Source organism: Sturnus vulgaris, chromosome 13 (genome assembly GCF_052056855.1).
Source record: "Sturnus vulgaris isolate bStuVul1 chromosome 13, bStuVul1.hap1, whole genome shotgun sequence".
Taxonomy (NCBI): domain Eukaryota; kingdom Metazoa; phylum Chordata; class Aves; order Passeriformes; family Sturnidae; genus Sturnus; species Sturnus vulgaris.
The window spans coordinates 13,554,130-13,576,494 of record NC_142255.1 but is presented as its reverse complement, the minus strand read 5'-3'; the positions used below and the strand labels follow the sequence as shown (position 1 = coordinate 13,576,494).

Genomic DNA, 22,365 nt, shown 5'->3' with positions numbered 1-22,365 from the left:
GGATCTGTCTAGTGGCCCATAAAATCTGGCGTCTTGCCTCAGTGATGCTCAGAAAAATTATCATCCAGCGTCTTTGCTTATAAGGTTTTTGGCCTTTCTTGTAAGGACCATACTGCAGAAAGGGGCAGAAGGTCCATGTGGCCTACACAGCAAACATCTCCAAAACCTTGAAATGTGGATTTGGCAGGGTTCTCTATATATTTGCATTGGTTTTTGTTGGGTTTTTTTGTTGTTGTTGTTTGGTTGGTTTGTTTTTTTGTTTGTTTTTTTTTTAAAGCAAGAAAGAAACGCTTTAACTAAAACCATTCTCAACAGATACACTGCTGCTTTAACTCTTGGTCTCCACAGTCCAAATAGAGAGGAGGTGAACTTGTGTTTTCAGAAGGCAAACAGGAGCATGGCTGAGGCCAGAGTGGGAAGATGCCTTCTGCTGAGCAGAACACTATTGATTAGGCAGTATAAAGATTTCCCTCACTAATTCCTTTAGCAATCTTATCATGTGTCGCCCACATAATTGGATGGGGAAGAGAGAGGTGAAATCACTTAAGCGTTCAAAGCTCAACACGCTCTGAGAAAAGATTCCCATTTCATGTGTGTGTGCAATTTTGTGCATCGTTGCCCCTTGATTGTACATTGAACACACTCCTTTTGACAGCCGAGCCCTAAACAGTGTGGGTATTAAAGCTGCTTGCAAACAGGGGCTTTCTCCACCCAGCTGGGGGGAGAAGGAGCTCGCTGGGGCTGTGAGAGAGGCAGGACTATGAAACTGGGGGGAATCAGGAGGGGAAAGCCTGGAGAAACTCTGACTGTGCAGGAATCAGTAGGGAAAAAAGAAAAGCAGTGGTTTCCTTCCATGCGAGCATCCTAATTAGGGAGGTTGATGAAGATACTTGCATTTTAATTTTTTTAGGGAGGCCTTCAGTTTGTCATGAAGCAAAGCATAATTTATCCATGATCTCACTAAACTGGCTTATAATTTCTCACACCAAGCTTTGGGGGTGATCCCCACCTTTCCTGATCAATGTGTCACCACACAAAAGATCTCTTGGCCTCACCCATGGTAAAGGAGGGCTGAGATCATGGTCCTGCAGGTGAAGGCAGGAGGAGGCCAGTGGCCAGCTGGGCTGCAGTGAGGAAATGGGTTTAACAACCCAGACAGGATGAGAGGGGAGGGTTTTATATTTGCACATTCCAGTCTTGCTGGACTGGAAGTGACAGTGCTCCTCCTAAAGCATGAACAGTTCACAACCCACACTCTTTCTGGTCTAGCTGTGCTGGAATAATGAAGCTGGAATAATATGCTGGCATAAGGTTTTCTACCTTCTTCTGCTCTAGCTGCAGTTTAAATCAGTTTAAATTTAAATGCAGTTTAAATTTTTACCCACCTTGCTAAAACCCAGAACCATCAGTGCCTCTGACCTTCTGTGTACAAAATCCTTCCTTGTTTCCAGTGATACCACAGTGAAACATGTTTTGGATGGATCTCCACCATGGGAGAATCTATCTTGCTAAAAATGAGGCATTGAGCTCTTTTCCCTGTGTGTCACAGCTTTCAGGCTAATGGGATGCTCCAAGTGGGGACAGCAGGAGGAAGAGAACACACTGCATGCAGGCAGTCTCTAGCAGGCGTTGGGAACCACACTTGGACAAAACAAAATAAAACAGGGTAAAGTAAAACAGTTTCACAGTCAGGGGAGGGGAAAAACTACTCCAGGATGGATGAGGATCACAAGTAGCTTTTCTTGACTCTCTAGATCTGTTGGCTGCAGCCAGGGAACACTGAAAATAGAAGAGTCCTGCCCTCCATAGTAAAGTTTAATACAAAGGGAATTGCTTTGAAGGAAAGGGTTCCTGAACTTCCTTGCAGGAAATTTGCTATTTCAAGTTCTTACAGCAGAGGTGACAGGCTTGGGTAATTTGGCTGCATTGAGAAACAACCCCAGCTTTCCGAACTGAACTGATTCTAACTTCTGGGGATGCTGTCACCACCCCAGGGATGGCTCCAGCATTTGACTGGTTACTCCCAGGACTCTCCCCAGATCCCAGGAAAGCAGAGATCAGCCTGGACAGCTTTTAAGAGTAGCCAAAGTCCAGTCAGCATGGATAAGGACTGGAAGAATCATCTCTGTTGAATCAAAACTTGTCATATACATCCTCAGGTGTTTTAGGCTAGGAAATACTGAACAACAAATAATTCCTCCCTGTTTGGCTACATCTTTAACCTCTGCAAATGGAAGGTTAAAAACCATCAGGAAGCTAAAATGAAAGGCTTTGAACTCCCAGTCCTTTGGATCTCAGCCTGATGTTTGGGAGAAATCAAAAGCCTCAATTCAAATGCCTGGAAATGGGGCTGAGCTTTGATTGAAAGATCCTAAGTTTGATAAGGTCTCAGTAGGTATGTGAGGGTTTGGGGGGAACACGGGGATTTAGCTGGAGGTCAGGGTTTAGGTGAATATTGAGACTGTATTAAACAAAAATTGTGAGCCAAATGACTTGCAATGACAGCAGCAACATACCCCGAGCAGGAGAAGAGGTTAGCATGGAGGTCAAGTACCAGAACAGGGAGGTTTTATTTCCCAAAAACAAACCGCTCTTTTGTGCCTGTGCTTCAAAGAAGATGTCACCAGATTGTGAGAGCTCTTCACCTGCCACATCCCTCTCATTACTGGAATGAAATAAATGGCAACAGCATGAAAACAGCAACTCAAGCAGGAGAACAACAGGTAGACATTGAGAAAAGGGGAGGGAGAAAACAGGGCGCGGATGCAGGTCTTGACAGGGTGGAGAATTAGGGCAATTACCGTTTCTGAGGAAATGCCAGGAATACAGCACAACCTAATTTCCCCAATTAATTCTTCTGCACTTGAGCTGCTTTGTGTGAAGGGCTCTTAAGGTTTCAAACAGGAGGAGAAAAAAAAGACTCAACATTTGTTTTTCCCTCAGTGTAGAAATGGGGAAGTGTTGAGGGAAAATGTCTGGCTAAAACACAAGATGATGCTGTTACATCTTCCTTTCAGGAGATAAGGAGCTGTGCCACAAATTCAATTTGCAGAGGTTTTTATAGGAGCCACAGAGATATCAAAGACTAGCACGTTCAATATCACAGTGACTTTTTCTGCACGCAGAGCACACCAGGACAGGCACAGAGACACTTCACCCACACACCCACATTGAGCCAGTCCCTCACCTCCCCTCCTTCCAACCCTACTGCAGATTAGGAGGAACCTGGTTCCTCTGCCCCCAAAACCCCAGTCAGGGCAGTTGGGAGGCACCATGGCATGAGCCACACCTAAAGAGGCATACAGATGTCATCCAGGGGGAATGATGGCAATAAGAACAAGGAAAGAAATAACAAATCGGGGTTGGGGTGATGGGATACATGGGATAAACAGATGTTGAGAAGGGCATGTAATACTTTCAAACACAGGCTCTTGCACATAGGAAGACTGTGGCTCTGCTTGACTGGCACATCTGTATCAGTCACATCTCCAGGCCACTATGAGACTTTTTTGTTCCTACTCTCATAGGTCTGACAAAGGAAGATAAATTTCCAGAATCCCAGCTAAGTAGGAGAAAATTAAAACACTTTTCATTTCTAAGTCCTCTTCCTAATAGAACATACATTTATAAATGTGAAACCTTCCCAAAACCTGAGCAGAAAGGATGGAGAGAGAGCAGCACATCACATTTTCCACCTCAGAGAAGGGCTAGAAGAGGAAAAGGCAGTGCACAGATGGATCTGCACAGCACTGAGGTGCTGGGAATGGTGCTGATGTTAGAAGCTGAATGTGACACACACAATGTACCTTCTACAGGAGATCCCCCACAACAACCAGCGTGGCCAGGACTGAGTTTGCTCTCCCCCACCCATCAGCATTAACTGAGCCTGAGGACACTGTCTGGGGGCACAGCCTGGCTCATTCTCTGTCCAGGGCTGACTTACAGCCAGTGTGCACAGGGTCTACCATAAAACCTGAGAGTGACACCTTATTTTCCCTCCCAAAGTGAGGCAATACCACACGCCAGCTAGAAATTCAGAAGGAGTTTTCCTCCCCTGTGCCTTCCCTGTGCCTGTTGGCATTTCCCTTAGCAGGTGGTGGTTCAGAGCCTCAGCACACTCATCACAGGGCTCCATCCTGGTGCTGACAGGGCTGGGCAGCAGTTCCTCTGTGCTAGGATCCACCTCTCACACTGCACAAACACTGCATGAGCTGCACAGCAAAACCACAAAGAAAGCACCAGGGGGCTGGCAGTGGGTGTTGTGCAGCTGATGGAGCCACATGAGCTCTAAGGGGCTCAGTCAAGTCTGCACAAAAAGGCAGCTGGGAGAGTCCAGCTGAGCCTCTGCAGAGAGGTCAGAGCTGGTGGGAACGGAACACCAGTGATGGTGTGATTATTCTGGAGCCCTCTATGGAGGAGACTGTGGGTCAGACTAAATCCAGTTTCAATGCAAGGCTTGTCTGTTAGTCTTATCTACCATGAGCCTCCAAAGGAGCAGGACCCAGGCAGCTGCTAAATCTCAGTGATCTATTGCACACATGGAAACTTCACTGGAAAAATAATTGTCTGTATCCATGAGAAAGAAGCCAGTCTTGAATGGCAGAGGAAAAGAACAAGAGTAAGAAATGGTCTAGATGGGAGATGGTCATCAGAAAGCAACTTTAAATGGGTACTCAAAATTATCAAGAATATAGGGGTTTTGCTGGCCATTTTAAAGAAAGAGAAGAAATAAAATGTTTACACAGTAAACCTTAATACTTCAGAGGAGAAGGGATCCCAGACTTTTTAAGGAACACTGACCTAAGGCCAAAGTCATAGCAGAAATGTTTTGGTTCTGATGGTCTAAGGGTGTGAGAGCCAAGGTTCATGGGAATAGATATGAATCTTTTATTAAGCCAACTGATACAACAGAAAATAACAATAAAAAAGAAGAACTCAGAGAGGGTTTGTACACCTAAAATTAATTCTTTCTCCCCCTTCCAACAATATCGTGTGTTCTATTAAATGATATTACTTCTTCCTGCAAATGTTGTTTCTCCCAGATCCGAACAATGCTCCAGACTGGTGAGGACACAAAAGCAGGGAGCATTTTTTGTCATTATGTTTATCTCTGAATTGCTAGAAATTAAAAAAATTAAAAAAAAAAAATCCATAGTTTTTTTTTTTTGGTTTTTTTTTTGTTTTTTTTTAAAGCAGGTGTGTTCTGCATGATGAAATGACCAGGGGAACACTCAGGCCTGACCTCTTTGAGAGGATGAAGCTAAATCCCTACAAGGTTTCAAGCCCAGCCCAGCCCAAGATTTGGAGCAGGATGCCAGAAGAGTAGGACAGAGGAAATATGGACAGAGGGATATCTTCATGAGGTTTCATGTCTACATAAATCTTTCCTCTATTTGGCATGTGGCCTGATGTCCCACCCATGTCAGGACATCACCTTGGGAGTTTAAGGAGTCTTGACTACAGTTTAAGATTGTGCTCTCATTTAAAGATGAAGAAATACTGCCCTTTTCTTGGACAGCTGCCACGTGATTTTGTTTTGGAACTGAATTACACATTTTGGGGGAAAAATGGAAAATTATCTTGGTATTACTGGAGCTTGGGTGGGTCCAGAGCCACAGCCAGGCTCTTGGAGCAACCACACCTCAGTGTGCAGGGTGAAAGAGCAGCTGGGAATTCTCATTTCAGCCCTGGTGATGCCCCCAGCTCTGACACTCCCCCACAGCCACCCTGGCATCCTCCAGGACAGCACTGGGCAGGCACCCTGTGCCTCACTTGCTGCAGTCTCCGTGCCACCCTCAGCTTTGCTGAGGCACAATGTCCCTGACCTGCAGCGTCCCACCACCTGCTGTCACAGTCCTGAGTCATACCTAAAAAAAATCGCCTACTCACACAGTTTTTTTAGAGAAAACAACAAGGAAAATGAAATCCGCCCAAACCTTTCCTCTCCAGTGTGGATATATTCCGTCCTGCCTTCCCACAGAGACCCACACCAAAGATTGCACAGCACATTACACAACACAGCACAGAAATGCTTCTTCAGCAGCCACGCCTTCCCTCTTCACACAGAAGCTGGGCTACTTCTCCCTGTCTCCCCAGATCCTCCACTTTCCTCCACTTTCCACTCAGATGCTGTTCCACCTCTCCCCACCACTTCCACCTCCACAACCATTTTCTGTCCATCCTGTCTTCTTGAAAGGAGGTTAAAAAGCAACAGCTGACGGGATCCCTCTGTGATGCAGTAGGAAAAGGATGCATCTGTCTTCAGGCAGAGCACGGGGAACTTGCAGAGAGGGGGAACAAGCCTCTCTGCTGTTTTTGTTTGTTTTCTGTATCCAAATGTGTAACAGAAAATTATGCAGTTCACCTTTGTTAAAGCAGTTTTGCATCCCACAAATGCAGGAGCCAGATGGTGTACTTTCTTTGTCTTAAAAGATTAAAAAATGGGAAAGAAAGGAAATGGCTAGGAACTAATCCTCAGCCTGGAACACAGTAATATATCCACATACCCAGTTATCCAGGCTTGCAGGGGCTGGGCAGGAGCAAACATGGGGACCCAGCAGACTGAAGAGAGTCTGCTTGCAGAGCTAGAGCTTGGGGGTGGGATTTCTCCCTGTGTTTCCAGAAGATGACAAATTACAGCTTCTCCCAGGGCTCTATCTTGGACACACCAAGCAATATTTTCTAGAGCTGAAGCAGAACTTTGCTCCAGGTCCCACTGCTGGCAATGGTGGACTGTCTAAAGGGGAAAGCTGCAATGCACAAACACTGGGAAACAGACTTGGAAAATTCACCAGCCAGATCATAGATGTGACCAGGCACAGCTCTGAAGACACTGAAAGTTCAACTCTTCAGCCAAATCTCCAGCTTTCATAGCTGAGACCAAGGAGCAGTTTGGTTTTCCCATTTGAGTTTCTTTGCTCATATTCTGGGAGGAGTGTGGTTGGACTGTGGCTGGAGGAGGCATGAAGGACACCTGGCCCCTGGAATTCTGCTCTTTGCTGGCTTGGGAAGGCTTCCCAGCTTTGTCACCAATTCCTGCTGTGGCCTTGGACAAGTTATGTAAACCATCTGCCCCTCATGCCACCAGTTTAAATATGGGCAATCAGAATCTTATTTTGCTAGAAACCTTCTTTGGACTTTAACAGAGATAAAGCCTCCATGAATGAACTTCATGATCAAAAGTTTTAAACATAATTTTATTATTATTATTAATGTTAATAATAAAATTATTATTATTATTATTATTATTATTAAAAATAAGTGAAAGTAAAGAAAGGAAAATCAACTAAGAACAAAAAGCTGTGATGGTCTGAAACTCAGCTCTTGCTCTGGTAAGTAGGTGATAACTGCTCACTACTTAGTCATAGTGGCAATTTGTGTATGCAGAGAAAAGTCCACTAAAGAGCCTTAGGACACCGCATGAGACAGCACGGAGCAGTCCTCAGCAAAGCACTTGGCACAGACAGGATGAGGGCTACAGGACACCACCACAGAGAAGACAAAAAATCCCACGACAATAAACTGGCCTGTGGAGATCATCTCAGCCCTCCCAGCTGTGGCAACAGCCAGCAATTCTTCCCCTTGCACAGAGAGCTCTTGGTGCTGCAGGAGCTCGGCTGGGATTGTGTCCAGCAGTGTGACACTGCCTGTGGTTGGGGCAGGATTAACAGGGCTGAAGGCAAGAAGGCAGGCAAGAACTTGGGTAACCACATGTGCTGCTTCTCATCCTCCCCTGGGCTCCTCTCTTTCCTACTCGTTCCTTCCTGAAATTTCAGCAATTATGGGACCACATCACCTTTCTTTCCTCATCACTGCCCAGTAACTGCACTGAGACCTTTTCCCAGCATGGGCTTTTCTGCTGCCCAGTGAAGATTGGTTCCCTCATTTAAACCCAGTGGCAATCCAGTGTTCTGGCCTGGGAGAGGTGATATGTCTCAGCACAAATCTGATCATGTTTCCCTCCTCCCCAGCACAGTAACTGCACTTGGCAGCTATCAATAATGAAAACTTCCTGAATCAGATCAAAACAATAGGCCACCCCTTCCTGGGTAGCTGGGAGAAATCATCCTCAAAGCCAAATATACATATTGTAAGCAGAAATAAATCAGCCCCAGTGCAAGCATCAGGCTAGCAACCATGTCTCCCCTAGTCTGAGAAGTCCTTCCCTGCTGGTGGATGGTCCAGAGACAAACTCCAGTGTGCTCCAAACACTTCTCACATCACATTTCTCATGTAGCTGGGAAAGGACACACGCTGTTCCCCCAGGGATGCTGCCATCAGGCAGGCAGGACAGTGCAGACAGGTACAGAGGGAGTGTGCAAGACAAGGGAACAGTGTGAGCACGAATCACAGGAGAAAAGGCTGGAAAAGCATTCCTGGCTCATTGAGTCTCTCCCCAGAGATGAGTACAGGATTAGCCTCTACACTAAACCCAGGCATTTTTATCTAGTTGCTTCCTGAACTTCTTTAATGACAGGCTCTCAGCAACCTACCCTGGCAAATTATTCCATTGTTTAAATGATGACCCTGTTGGGAGAAAAAAATGTTCTGAGGTCAAACCTAAATTGACTATTATTCTTCCATATTTTATGCACTTATCAGTCAGTCTTTCAGTTGCTTTCTCTCTAGGTCCCTGTATTAAGTTTCTTTAGTCTAAAACCAGAGGTCACAGCCTATAGTATTTTTCATCTCTACTTATCATCATTACCTTTAATTTGTCAATGTCTTCAAAAAACAAGGAATAAAAATAGGCAGTAAGGATGGAATGATTTCAGAGCCATCCAAAAGCATGTGACTGTGTGCTGGAGTATCACAGAGTCTGTGTGTAGGCATCTGCATGGGTGTCTGAACTACAAGCATGGCCAGGACTGAACAGGATTAAGGACAGTGGTTTAGGGATGCTTGATCAACTTCTGTGCACATGTTTCAATGAGGTAATAACCAAGCAAGTGAGTCCAAAAACTCATTTAACGTAACATTTCCTATCTCCCTGTGCTCTGAGTATTTAGAGTGCCACTGAACTGCCTTACCCTGTAGTAATCAGTGCTGTAGACATCTCTTGACATCCCAAAGTCTCCAATCTTCACCAGCAGGTTGGCTCCGACCAAGCAGTTCCTGGTAGCCAGGTCTCTGTGGACAAAGTGCTGGGAGGCAAGGTACACCATTCCAGAGGCGATCTGGCTAGCAATGTGGAGCATCTGGGATAGCCCTAGCTCCCCTTTGGCTTGTCGAGGCTGCCCATCCACGAGGATCATAGCATCTGGGCCGTGTGCCCTATAGGGAGGGAAAAGCAAAAAGCACAGAGTTGGGTCTCAGAAGTGACCAAGAGACAGGAATCCCACACAGTCACTGTTCTTGCTGGATGGGGACCAGCCCCAGCTCTGCACTGTGAGGATGGACACAGAGCTCCAGTGGAAAGGAAGAAAGGCTTAAGGAAAAACAGGAGGTTGAGGGAACATTTGCTGGGTGAGTGGGTGCCGTATATCCTTATCCTGTTCAGAGATAGAGACAGACTGCCAGGACAGAGGGACCACTGGCTTCAGGCAGCCTGGACACTCTTCTCTGGCAAGACCTTTGCAAAGCTAATGAGCCCTCAGATATTTACATTTGCTCCAGTTAATTTTCTCTACCCAAAGGCAGAGATATCACTCCCTTTTCTTCCAAAGCTGCCACATTTCTACTACCTAATCTCAATACCAAACAGCCTCCTCTCTTTTCCCCACATCACCAACAAGCCACCCCCTGATCAATACCAATACAAGAGATCACAAAAAATGTTTCAGAGGAACATTAGCAGCTTCATCCCTGTAAAATCTCTTTATGTCTTGAGCTGTCCCAGAGGTAACACAGGTATTGTGAATGTGACAGCACGAGCACAGGTGCAAAGTTTAGCCCTGGATGTCAGTAGGTGCAAAGAACACCCTGGGCAACAAAAGGAAATATTTTGATGAACCAAGAGCATGCAGGACTTTAGGTCAGCCTTATTCCTGTCCTGTCCCTTTTTTGTCCTCTTCTTTGCTGTGTGCCAAATGTTTCTGTCTTGCTCTCTCTGTGATGCTTCTTCCCCTGGCAGAGCTCACCCTGTGGTAACCTGTGTGAAGGTGGAATAACAAAAGGCATCATATTTAGGGAAATGTAAGAGATGTTGCTATGACCTTCCTCCTCATGACTAACACATGGCACAGCAAGTCCTCTGAGGCTTTCATACTGTTCTCTTTGAGATGATGCTTGGTGTGTCCTATATAGTAGACATCTTTCTCTCCCTTCTTCTCTCCTTTTCTCTATCCCAAATGGTTAAAATCCGGAAGAAAGAAGAATCATCACATTTATGAGATGGACATAGGACATTAGGATAGGAAGGATATTAGCACATTTAGTTATGCCAAGAAGGCTATAGAGAATATGAGAAGGGTATGCCCATCTTTCCTTGGGGAAAGGAGTTTAAACAGAGAGTCCATAAAATTGGGTGGATTCCCTGTTAAAGAACAATTGGAGTCTTTCTCCATTATGAATTGATGGAGGCTTTGGGGGAAAAAAGTCACCATTCTGGCTTCCTCTTCTGAAATTCCTCTTCTGTCCCATGACAGTCTGACTGTGGTGCTGCTTCATAGGAAAGTGAACAGCAGAACTCTGCAAGTTTTCTAACAAAAACTTGCCTGTCTGAGCTAACAGCAAATGGCAACAACTCACAACAGACTGTACAATGGGTCTATATTGGCACCCATTATATTGGCAATGCACTGTTATCCCTACTTCAAAACTATTGCTGACCCAGAAAGGAAAGAAAAGCTGGAAAACCAGTAACCAAAGGAAAAGGGGGAAGTGATGGACACCCTTAGTGAGCAGAGAGGGATGTGGTCACTGCAGGCCCCAAGGCAGTGGAGGGTTGTGCCAGGAACACCCAGCCTTGCCCCCCACCCAACCTGCAGGCAGACTCCCATGCACACCATTCCTAGGGATGCTCCTTGGAAGGTCATGCCTGTATTTCTCCATGCCAAGACCTTTGCTATCAGTGTTTTCTGAGGCAAGACACCACCACTGCAGCCTGCCCTGGTGCAGATAGCAGGGTCTGTTGTGGCACCACCAGTGTGGTGGCCCTAGGAGGCATGAGGAGCCATCCCAGCACATGCCACCACTAACCCAGCTGCTACGTGCTGATCCTGGTGCTTCCCTTTGCCACACCAGCTAGTGTTTCAGTCCACTAAAACTCTCTGTTCTCTGGGAAGCATACAAAGGTCTAACAACACTGAGGGGAATTTATTTATTGTGCTTTTCTCTAGGAAACTGGATCTAAAGTGAGCCTCTTCCATTTTACTGCTTTTCCAATTTCTGCAGTTAAACAAGGAAAAGTCCATCTGAGTGTCTTACAGACTCCCTGTGTCCCTGCCCTCCAGTGTCTGGGAGTCACTGTCTCCTGCTGTGAGCTGAGTGAATTGTTTCATGATTAAAACTGCTACTTACTGAGGGATTCCAAGCAGCTCTGCATCATCAACCCTTCCTGACCCCCTTGCAGCCCCCATTCTCCACCAGCAGATGCCTTACCCAACAAAGCCCAAACTCTATTTCCATATGACCCCTTAGGCATTTTGAGTGCCTCTTTGCAGGGTCTAAGCTCCCTTGTCCCCAAAGCCATCTTCCTTTGGGACACAAAGGGTATTTTCACTGCCTACCACATTCCAGCATGCAGGGAAAGGAGCACATAGCTGCATTTTCCAAGGCTGCACTGGAAGGAGAAGCTGGCAGCTAAACACAGCTGGAAGATGAGAAGCTGCAGTCCCAGGGACCACACACCTGGAAAAGTTTCTTTTCCTTCATAAAGGCCAAAGATAATACAACGAGCTTTCTTTTCCATTGAGACTGGAGATTAATTTCATCAGGCATGAATGTTTCTCAGACGTGTCCCAAGAATGGGTTGGGACATGGGAGTGAAGAGTCCATGGCTCCAGCATGATACCAGCCTTAGGAACACATTGCTGAGTGAAGCAATTCCATCAGGAATTGGCAGTAGGCACAAGACATTTTTCCGAGACACTGAGAGAGCCTGTTCTGTGCTACACTCTTTGGGAGGTCAACTGGAGCAGTGAGAGAGGTTGTTCCTCAGCTGTAATATCTGACTCCTCTAAGGGAATAAGGTTGCTGGCTCTGCCAGGAAAAAGGATAGGTCAATTTTGAGTTCTTCTTTGTGAAGCACTTGAAGAATAGCGACTCTCACCTTCTTTTTCAGACTGCCTGCCTTTGGTCACAAGGCTGAGGCATTGTCCTTAACACTGCATCACCAATCTGGGCTAAAACACCCTTTCAGCACAGCTCATGGTTTCATGCTGGTGACAGATTTCAATCTGCTGCTGCTGGGAGTTTGCTGAGCCCTCCAGGTACCACAAAACAGGGTCCCAGGTAACCAAGGATGCTCCCCCTTGAATGTGGGTCTGAGGAGCTCTGTAAATCCAACAGCCTTCACTTGTCCTACCTTGACAAAGATGTCTTGGATCTATCCAGAACTTGAGACAGGGACTGAGCTATAAAATCCTATTCAATCTACCCACAACTATAGCAAAATGAGGGTGAAAATCAATGCAGGAATGTTCCCAGCTCACCCACTGCCCTGCGAATGCCCTAAAGAAGCTGGAGACAGGTTGGCACTACTTGGGAGATGAAAGAAGAAATCTTTAGGATCCTTCCTTATATTCTTGTGTGGGTGATTGCTTAGAAGTGAAAACCTCAGGGAAAAACTTGTGCTTCCTGGTCAGAAACTGTGTTGGTAGAAAAAACTCAGTGATCTAGATCTAGACTTGCCATGCACAAGATTCTTGCTCCTCCTGCAATCATATTCATGCTTAGCAGTCAAAACAGGAAAATATCAAGGGTCCAATTTTCTAAATATTGGAAAATAAAACTACTAATTATTTCAAGAGGTAAGTACCACTCCACTTGCACGCAGGTTTCAGAGTGGAATTTCTGTTTTGTGGCAGAAGAGAACCATAAACATCCTCCCACAGCTGCTCCCTGGCCCTTGCTGCTGGTGGATGCAGAGCACACAAATTATCTGCCTCAGGCTAATGAAATGGTTGAATGATGATGGGGGGCACTGGGGGCTCTGGCAATTTGCATCTCTCTAGAGACAGAGGAGGTAATTACAGCACTTCTTCAGGCCTTGCCTGACTTCATGAGTGGCCTGGTGCCACAGGTTAGGGACCAGGGGTCAGGGATGGACCCCACAGGCATTGCCTGAGCTCCTCCAACATTTCTCAGGTCTTTTCTGAATGCAGAAATGAGAACCAGTGACCAGTAAATGCCCAGGACACAAATCAGATCAAGAACACCAACAGATTTCTCAAAGGAAAGTTTTGTTCTTGTGCTGTTGAAGCAGGAGCTCAGTGGCTGAGGGGAGTGATGGCAAGTGGCCTTCGTGCTTCAGCAGGACATGGATTTTCTGGGCATGCAGGACTCGAAGCTGCTGACAGCTGTGGCTTCATGTCCTTCCATCCCCACAGGGCAGAGAAGGATCACAACCACACTTCCTGCAGCTTCAAACTTGCTGAGGTGGGAGAGGAAAACCCTGATTTCCACGGCTCCTGAGATTACCTGAGAGAAAATGTTGGGATAGGGCTACAAAAGCCCTAAATCTGGTGAGTACCATCATCTCCTCCAAGCTGCCCTTGGAACAACCATCTCTCACTACTCAGCCCACTGAATCATGACACCACTGCTGCACCACTGAGCTAGAACAAGTCTCACCGAGGCTGTGGGGCAGCCCCACAGCACCTCCCGTGCCCTCATTCCCACATACCTGAGGAATTTGTTGAGGTCCCCGTGCTTCATGTACTCGAAGACCATGATGAGCGGGTCGCCGTCTCCGCACACGCCGTAGAACTTGACGATGTGCTCGTGCTGCAGGTTGGTGAGCAGCTCTGCCTCCCGCTGGAAATCCTTGCGGGCTGCCAGCGTGGGGTCCTTCAGAGCCTGGAATAAGGGATGCAGAGCGGGCTCAGGCTGGGGAAAAGCCAGGACAAAGGGGTCACAGCATCTGTGAGCAGCTGATGAGGAAGGGAGGGAAGAGGGACCACTGGCCCAGGTGTGCTGGGAGGGCTGGTGGCACCAGGTTAGTTTGTCGTTCCTGTGGTTACTGTCCCAGTGGGTTCCCCAACTCATTTCCTAGGCAGCAGCAAACATGCCTCAGAGGGTAATAGCTTCCAATTATTCCCAGCTTGGGAAGAATTTATACTGGTGACCTAGGGGTGAATGGCTTCATATCTCATTATTATTAAATTCCTGAGCCAGGCAGTCCTTGCTATCTGTCTTTTATTTTGAAAGAGCTGACTACACTGCCTTTATTCAGAAGATGGATTTGCCTGGCTGTGCAGTTATTGTGTGGATTTTTCAAACTGCCTCTGAAGAAGGACACTGTCAAGTCTTTTCTCATAATTTTTAAAATCATGTTTTTATTCCCTGCTGTTTATAACAGCTCCCCTGGCAGACTGATGCTGAAATCAGTATCCTTATTGAGAATATCTCATCTCCCACAATTTGAAAATGCCACTTTCCATTGCAAGGCAGCTTGCAGGCTTCAGGTGGTGAGGACCAGCCCAACATTGCAGAGTTGCCATGAAGATGTTGCCGTGGCTGTAGCTGATGATAAGGCAGAGTTCTCCAAGGTTGGGTTCTGGCTTGTCTGTGGATTATTGTGCAGTTGCATTGGAGAGCTAGTTTGAAAGCAGCTTGTTGTCATCTCAGGGTATCAAGGGAGAACTTGATAAAAAAGTTGATAAAAAAGTCCAGACCATTTGGCAAGATGAAATGGCCTCAAGAATCAGCATAGTCTTTGCAAACATTTAAGAAAAATGAAGAGGCTTGTTTTGAGTTGTTGGTTCTGGATCATATTCTCTGCGTCCCCCACATGCCAGGACTGTTTAGGACCAATTCTGGCTTTAACTGTGCAACCCAACAGGAGCTGGAAAGGACTTAAGTTCATGAAAAGAACTCGAGAAAACTTATTCCACTTGTCCTGTGTTGGTCTGATGTGCACCAGTTCCCCTTTAGTGGTGGGGGACACTGGGCAGCTCTCCCCTTACCTACACACAAACACACCTGCCCCCTTTCCCTGTGCCTTGAATCTCCCCATGCAGACAGCAGAGGTGGCCTTAGCAGCTGCAGGCTGCAATTTATGTGCAAAAAGGGATGCTAAATATCAGAAAGCTGTGCATGGAGGATGGGGCCCAGCACTCTGTTACTGCACCTGGGCTGGCCCATGGCGCTGGTGCTCTAGAGACTCCTCCAGAGAAGGTGCTTTTCCCCTTGGAGCAGATTTGCTGTGAGGCTTTTCCCCAAGCCTTAGGACACTGCCTCATCTGATTCTGCCCCCAAAATGCTATTCACATGGCATAAATCTATTTTAATTCTTTGCCCTTTGGAATAGCTTGGCTAAAGATATTTAGATGAATGTTAGTTACATGGTGCAGATGGCAAAGCATCCATTCTTATCTCAGACACTCAATTACTTTTAGTCATTTAATACCTCCATAATGTTGATGCCACCCTATTTTTCTGCAGGAAAATAGTCCCTTCCCCCATCAGTCTTTTCTCCCCCTTTTTTCCTGTGATTGCACATAATATTTCAAGCAGCAGTGAGTTTAGGTTTCATCTCCTTCACACACAATAATTTTTATAAGGTGTTAAGATTGTAAGTTCATTGATATCACACACCAAAAATAAGTTATTAGCCCCCTCCCCATTACTAAGGTTGCACAGTCAAGCATTTAGAAATAAGGGGGCTGGAAGGGATAGAACAGGGAAAGAAGACCAGGACCAAAGAAAGAGAAGGGATATCTCAGTAAAATCAGTGGAATGCCTCTCCCAGGAAGGTTTGGGGTGGATTTTTTTTGAGCCTCCATCACACAATTCCTCCATAACTTCTGGCAAATCCCTGAGCATCTGCAGGTTGCAGCTGTCATCTTGAAGTGCCAGTTGTTCCAATATTACCTGGAAAATCCCCTCTTATGCAGCATCAGGGCCAGGTCTCCACAAGTACCATGTGTTTATTGCTGCAGCAGGGCTCACTCTGAGTCAGGTACCTGCTGTCCACGGAGCTGGAAAGAGAGGTCAGTAACTCCATCCTTCACCTAAAGCAGATCTCTTCAGCTCAGTTTCCCAGCTTGTGCATCTGCCTTCTGCAAAAGGGGATGATAGAATCCAGTAACTTGCTGGGAGGCTGTGAAAACAGGTACACTCACTTCTAGAGATATTCCAGCACAGGAGTGATCTCCACAATGGAGCAGCCATAGAGAAATGGAAAATAAGGTGTTCAGAGGACATGCCCTGAACACAGTCCCTCCAGCATTTCTCGTACTTGACTTTGTCACCTTAACGCTCTCCTGGATATAGTGTTTGTGCATTTCTTAGGATGCTTTTAGAAGCAAGCTGAATAAAACAGGAAGCTTGTCCATGCCTTCACATCAAAACTCAGTTTATCTGCAGGGCTGCAACCTCTAGATCTGCTAAAAATCTGAGTCCATTTAAGAGAGCGAGTAACACAGCCCCTTCCTGTGGGCCTGGGAGAGAGTTCCTGAGAGCAGGGCAGAGGCAGGCTCTGGGCTGTGGACCCAGCTGCCCTTCACCAGGGTGTCCTGCTGCTGCCCTGAGCTGCAGTGACTGGGGAGGTAGTTCTCAGCCTCCCTTGGGGACATGAGATCTTCAGGAATTGCAGCCAAATCTCAACTTAGTATGTAAAGCCTTTATTCCTCTTTTTCTTTCCTTTTTTTTTTCCTCAGATTTATAATGTGGCCCAAATTAGAGGGATGTTTTTCCCTGCCACTCCCAGAGCTGGCAAGAAGCCAGATTCCAGGGCCCTGCTCCAGAGCTGGAGCTGTGTGATCTTGCAGGATGAAAGGCACTCTGGAGATGTAAGCTCATAGTAGCAATTAACAGAAACAAGCTTGGATGCTGTTTCTGCCTACATGCAAATGAAACTCTGAAGAGACTTGGGAGCCAGGCTTGCTGAGGGATGGCTGACACTGACAGGCAGGTACCAACCCTATAATCAACCAATTAAATCATGTGAGTGCCTTCATGTCCTCAGCTTTAACCAGTCTCAGAGGTGAAAGGTGCAATCTTGCACTTCACTGCTGGAGCAAAAGGGGACATCTGAGCTAGAAAAAAAAAAGGCTTGAGCTGCCAATGATTAGAACAAGTCACACGTAACTGGATGCCTCCAGCACTTTGGAGAGAGAGTGCTGGAACCTTTTTCCCTGTGGAGCATCAGTTCAAATGCAGACCTTGCTCCAAGGAGTTAGGAAGCATTGGTTAAATCCCAGGGATTAAACTGTGTCTCTGCCAACTGGTGCCACTTGAGAGGAGAGCACAGTTCTGCACTGAGTGTTCTCCTCTGCCCAGAGCCACACTGATGGGGCACAGCTCCCACGAGGAATATCACAAGGATGCAAGCAGCAAAGCACAAGCCAAGCTGAGCTCATGTTGGCTTAAAATACCCAAAACAGGAGCAACCTGTGGCTAAGCAAGCAGGAGCAGAGTGGAGCCGAGCCGAGTTTCTTTGCCCATCTTGCAGCAAATTGATCCCAGAAAATTGGCTCATCACGCTTAGCTTTCATTGCTCATTTTTGCTGAGGCCTTTTTATGTTTCAGCTTCTGCATGTTGGACAAAAAGATGAAATCCAGAAGGAGCAGGGCCGCAGTGCCTGCTGGAGGGAGGTGGATCCAGACTGTGCTGCTGCAGCTGCACGGGAGCCCACGGCTTCCAGAGCAGCCTCTCCTCCCTGGCCGTGTCAGCAGGAAGGGAGGCTTTGGCACTGCTGAGAACACACAACCTTGAAGCGAAACACTGAAACTTTGTGTGACTAAGTGGATTTACCACAACCTCCGGCATCAGATAAATCTCCACCCCTGGCCCCCAGCCCTCCCCTGCTTCCCTTTCCCACACAGGCTCATGCAGTCTCGCTTCACTGGCCAGCCCCTGTCACTCGCCCTTGGGATTTACCTTCACTGCCACCAGCATTTTGTCGTTGGTGGGGCTGAGGTTGTAACACTCGGCCAAGAACACCTTCCCAAAGGCACCTTCTCCCAGCTCCCTCTTCAAAACGATGTCTCTCCTCTTAATATGCTGGACATCTGTTGGAGGGAGGGGAGGAAGAGGGAGAGGGTTGAGGGAAGAATGAATCAGGGTTAATTCAGTGAATGGAAAACAACTAATTCAATTTTCTTGCAAGCTGCAAGGGAACTGAAATTGCTTCGCAAAAATATCTGCAGGGATCTTTCTACCCACCCACAGAACGCAGCCATCTCTGTGATGGAGTTAGTCTCATGCAAAACATCTGTGAGGAAAGTACTTGAGCTTTATCAGCTCTCATGACAAGCTCGTGGCAAGCTTGTCCTCAGGGAGAGGAACCTTCAGGGCAAATTCTGCTACAAAGACATGAATCTCTTTCGAATGATCCTGGAAATAATCCATCTCCTGTGAGGTGTAGCAAAGGTCACATCCTTCCAGTGAAAGGCCAGGTGAGATTAGAAAGCCCTGTTGAGTTTTGCATTTCAACTGGGATTAGTTTAAGCTCTAACATGACAGATTTTTGAGGTTGAAGCTTGGCAAGTCTAAGCATTCCTGGGAGGAGGAGGACCAGTGACCCCCAAGGTTCTTAGGGCATCAGCAGGAGCAGGCTGGAAATGCTGAGTACTGCCCCACAGCAGGACCCTGACCCTGCAGCCTTCCCCTACATGACTGTTCCCTCAAAAAGGTCATCCCAGGATGCCATCACTGGCACAACAGATGAACTGAACCCATTAGTTTCAATGATCCTTTCCACTGACATTTAGGACAGTGAGGACTGACAGAGAACAGCAACCAAGGATTCAGGAAGAATCACAAGAGCAGTAGGTTTTAATTTGCCAGAGGTATAGAGGCCATTGAAAATCGGTTTGCTCAGCTAACAGGTGATTCCTAAAGATTAAATCTGCCCAGGTACCAGGCACCTACAGGGGCAGGTGACTATCAGATATCCACTGACTCTGTGTCATGATTAAATGTCACAGGCTGGTGGAAAAACTTGCTCTTTTCTGAGGACACTAAGGCTCAGCAAACCTCTAAGCACCTTTCTGGTATCACAGCACCCCTAGAACTCTTTAGCAATAAAAAAGGGTTTTTTTTAATGCTTGGAACAAACTGTGGAAAATGCACAGCCACCACAGCACAGCACCCAAAACTTCATGTCTATGAACTGTCCTTCAGTAGAGCTTTCCATCAGCCTTGAGATCTGTGGCAGCACAGACCACTCCCAGCTTCAGCCTGATGGTCATGGCAGGCCAGTGGAGAGCTGAGCACTCTTCTCTAGTGCTCAGTGAGCAAAAGCTGATGTGTGAGACGTCTCCTCAAGCAGGGGCATTACATGGGACAGTGCCCTCTTTCCACTGCTGTGGGATGTTCATAACCCTGAATCTGTTTGCTCATAAATTGAACCACTTTTCTTTTCCATCTCTTCCTTGTGCCACGGGAGCTGTAAAGGTATGTGTCCCTTAGATTAGGTGCATTTCCTTGGGGCACTGCAGATGAAGGAGGTGGAAATGACTGACTCTGGGTTTCAGACTGGCTGCAGGGACACATCACAATCTGCCACCAGCTCCTGCCACCCAGGCACCCCAGCAGGCACCTGTATAAACCTGAGGGGTCACGTGCCCAACAACAACATAGGTACCACTTAATGCACAAAAAAATCCAATAGAAGACAAGCATTCTAATAGCCTTCATGCAATTAAGCTTTTTAATTAGGAGCTGAGAGGCAGGTTTATGGAGCTGCCATCTCTGGGCCCTTGGCTTGCTTGGGAAGATGGATGCTGTGAGATTGCACAAGCAATGGGCCTTGTAATGAAAGACACCTCTCTGGGGATTCCCATTGACCTTTCTTAATTGTTCAATAGGCTGAAAACTGTTTCTTACCGATATTAATAATATTAGTAACATTAAGGCACAGGTTGGTAGGCACATCCAAAATGACTGGTTTTAAACCTGCAGTGGCAGCCAGGGAGAACAAATCACACGTGGACTTTGCCTTCTCCACCTGGTTTAGCTGAGTGTTTAAGGAGTACCTTGAGAAATCTGAGATAAAACGTGGTGAAATGTAAAGTGATGCACTTGGGTGAGGAAACTCCTCATATAAGAAAAGCTCAAATGGCACCAATTTATTTAACAGAGTAGAGGAAAAGGGGTTTATCCTCTTTGTCTTGGCAAACATTTCTATAGCACTCATCACTACATTACCTTGGTGTTACTGTATTGATAAACCTTGTATTAGCATTCTTGATGTCCCAAATAGCAGCAATCAAGAAAGCTGTGAGGAATGATCTTGTAGTAAGAGGAGCCCAAGCATATTTTTAAAAACTCAGAAATGTAGCAATTGCAATTGGATTGTCCCATTTGGTGTGAGATGAAGTTTAAAAGGAAACAGTCTCAGAAAAACCAGCAATACTATTTAAGAATTTTTACACTTCAGATGAGTAACACCATGAGAACTGAGGCAAACCTCTCTTTCTAAACTCTCCAGGGTCTTGCCCAAAACTTTCAGCTCCCAAATTTTCCTCTTACCATCTTAATAAATTATTAGACATTTCTGAGAGCTGGCATCCAAACTATGTAATTATGTCTACATTATTAAAATAATATCCCATCTGTCTTCTAGACCAGATTTTACAGCTAGTTGTTAAGAGTCACCTGAGAAGTTTCAGGGAAAATTTATATGAAGAATTAAGTGTGGTATTGTGGCAGACAGAATTGAATCAAGGGAGGAGCAATCCTTTTGCAGTAGTGGACTTGTGTAGCACTGTTGGATTTAAAGTTAACTTGGGTGGTTATAAAAATAAAAGAGTCATGAAGTTAAGTAGTTTGACAGCAACCGGACAATCTTAATGTTGAATCAGAAAAGTACATTTACTGATCACAATTTCTCTCAACCTCAAATAGCCATAAATTTTGCTGCATAGTATTTTAGGCACAAATGGAATAAGAAGTGACTTATAATAAATGGCTTTTTCACATGCTAGAGGCCTAAAATAGTGAAGTTTAGATCAAATTCTTCCCTTCACGGCAAGATTATCACTATGATTAATTCTAACCCACTATAAAATACAGGCTTTATCCATAAAGCAGTGACAAACCCCTGTGGCACGATGTGGCTGGAGGTGGTGTTGTGCTCACCTTGCACCTCTGTGCTCGCCCATCCTGGGCTGTAACTCATGAGGAAGGCCAAATAGCCATGAAAGATGCTGTGCTGCAAGGGCACCTCCGAGGTTCATCTGCATAAATCTGTTTACCTGCTCCTGGAAGGAGCCAGCCCCGTCTGATAAACAGCTGGTGTTTATTTGTTTTAGGCAGGCAGTGCTGTGCTAATCTGTCTCGGCTGTGTTGCAGTCAGCCCTGTAGACAAGGTGCATGCAAACTGCCTCTCCCTAAGCACCACTCTTTCTATTTTTTCCTCCCCATGTACCATTAACTTATAAAAACAAGACAACAAGACAATTCATAAGAAGACCCTGTGTAGAAGCCACAGCAAGACCTGAAAAAAATAAGCAGAATTGACAGCATGATGTGAACTCATTCAAAGCCATGCTGTACCTACAAGGAAGGATGTGAGTGCCTGACACTGAAGTAATTCCACTTTACAATGAAACATCTTCCAGTCCTTGTTCGGGATCATGATGTTTCTTCATGATACACAAGAAAAGTTGGGCAGATTCCCCACCTTCCTTCTTGTCCATCAAGATTTAAGACACAGAGAAGGTGTTTCAAATTTTTGCCTTCACTGCTGCTCTGAATCACCCATTAACCACATCAGAAAGCACCTGACCTGCAGCTGGTTAGAAATTACTTTAGCTCAGTGATGGCAGCATGAGGGCAAGTTAGAGCATTATCAACAGTAAGTCTGGGACCCACTTTTACCCATGGCCTCCAAAGCAGAAAGTTTCCTTTTCTCTGGAAGAGCCAAAGCAGAAGGGTAGCAGCTTTGGATCTGCAAAGGGATCTTTACCTAATCACCTCTGAACCTTTTGCAGGACAGCTGACTTGATCCGTGCCTAAAGTGAATTTAGTCAGAAAAGTGTCTGTCTAAAACCAGAAACAACTTCTTCCCCATCACTTGCTCTCATGTATCCTTAGTCATGTCTGTTCCTCTCCTCGAGACAAACACCTTCTAGTTTGCTAAACTTGTGAACCCAACACAGCCATGGGATAGCAGAGAAGAAGAAGAGGGAACAGGATTAATTCTGCTTTTTTCTCATACATTAATCTATAATGCCCCAGTGGGTCACTTCTGGCCCTTGTGACAGAGCCAGGAAAAATCAGAACTTTTCCACTTACATCACTGGTTCAATGAT

General features: G+C 46.0%; 1 protein-coding gene across 2 annotated transcripts in view; it reads right to left on the bottom strand.

The window, feature by feature from the left end:
- Positions 1–22,365, bottom strand: part of NTRK3 (neurotrophic receptor tyrosine kinase 3) — a 204,164-nt gene that overhangs the window by 22,530 nt on the left and 159,269 nt on the right. For both annotated transcript variants that reach the window (XM_088172617.1, XM_088172618.1), the window contains exons 13-15: positions 17,987–18,117; positions 13,787–13,959; positions 9,030–9,273 (exon numbers count right to left, since the gene is read on the bottom strand). In XM_088172617.1, coding sequence (XP_088028743.1) covers positions 9,030–9,273; positions 13,787–13,959; positions 17,987–18,117 — 548 coding nt within the window. The remainder of the gene's footprint in view (positions 1–9,029; positions 9,274–13,786; positions 13,960–17,986; positions 18,118–22,365) is intronic.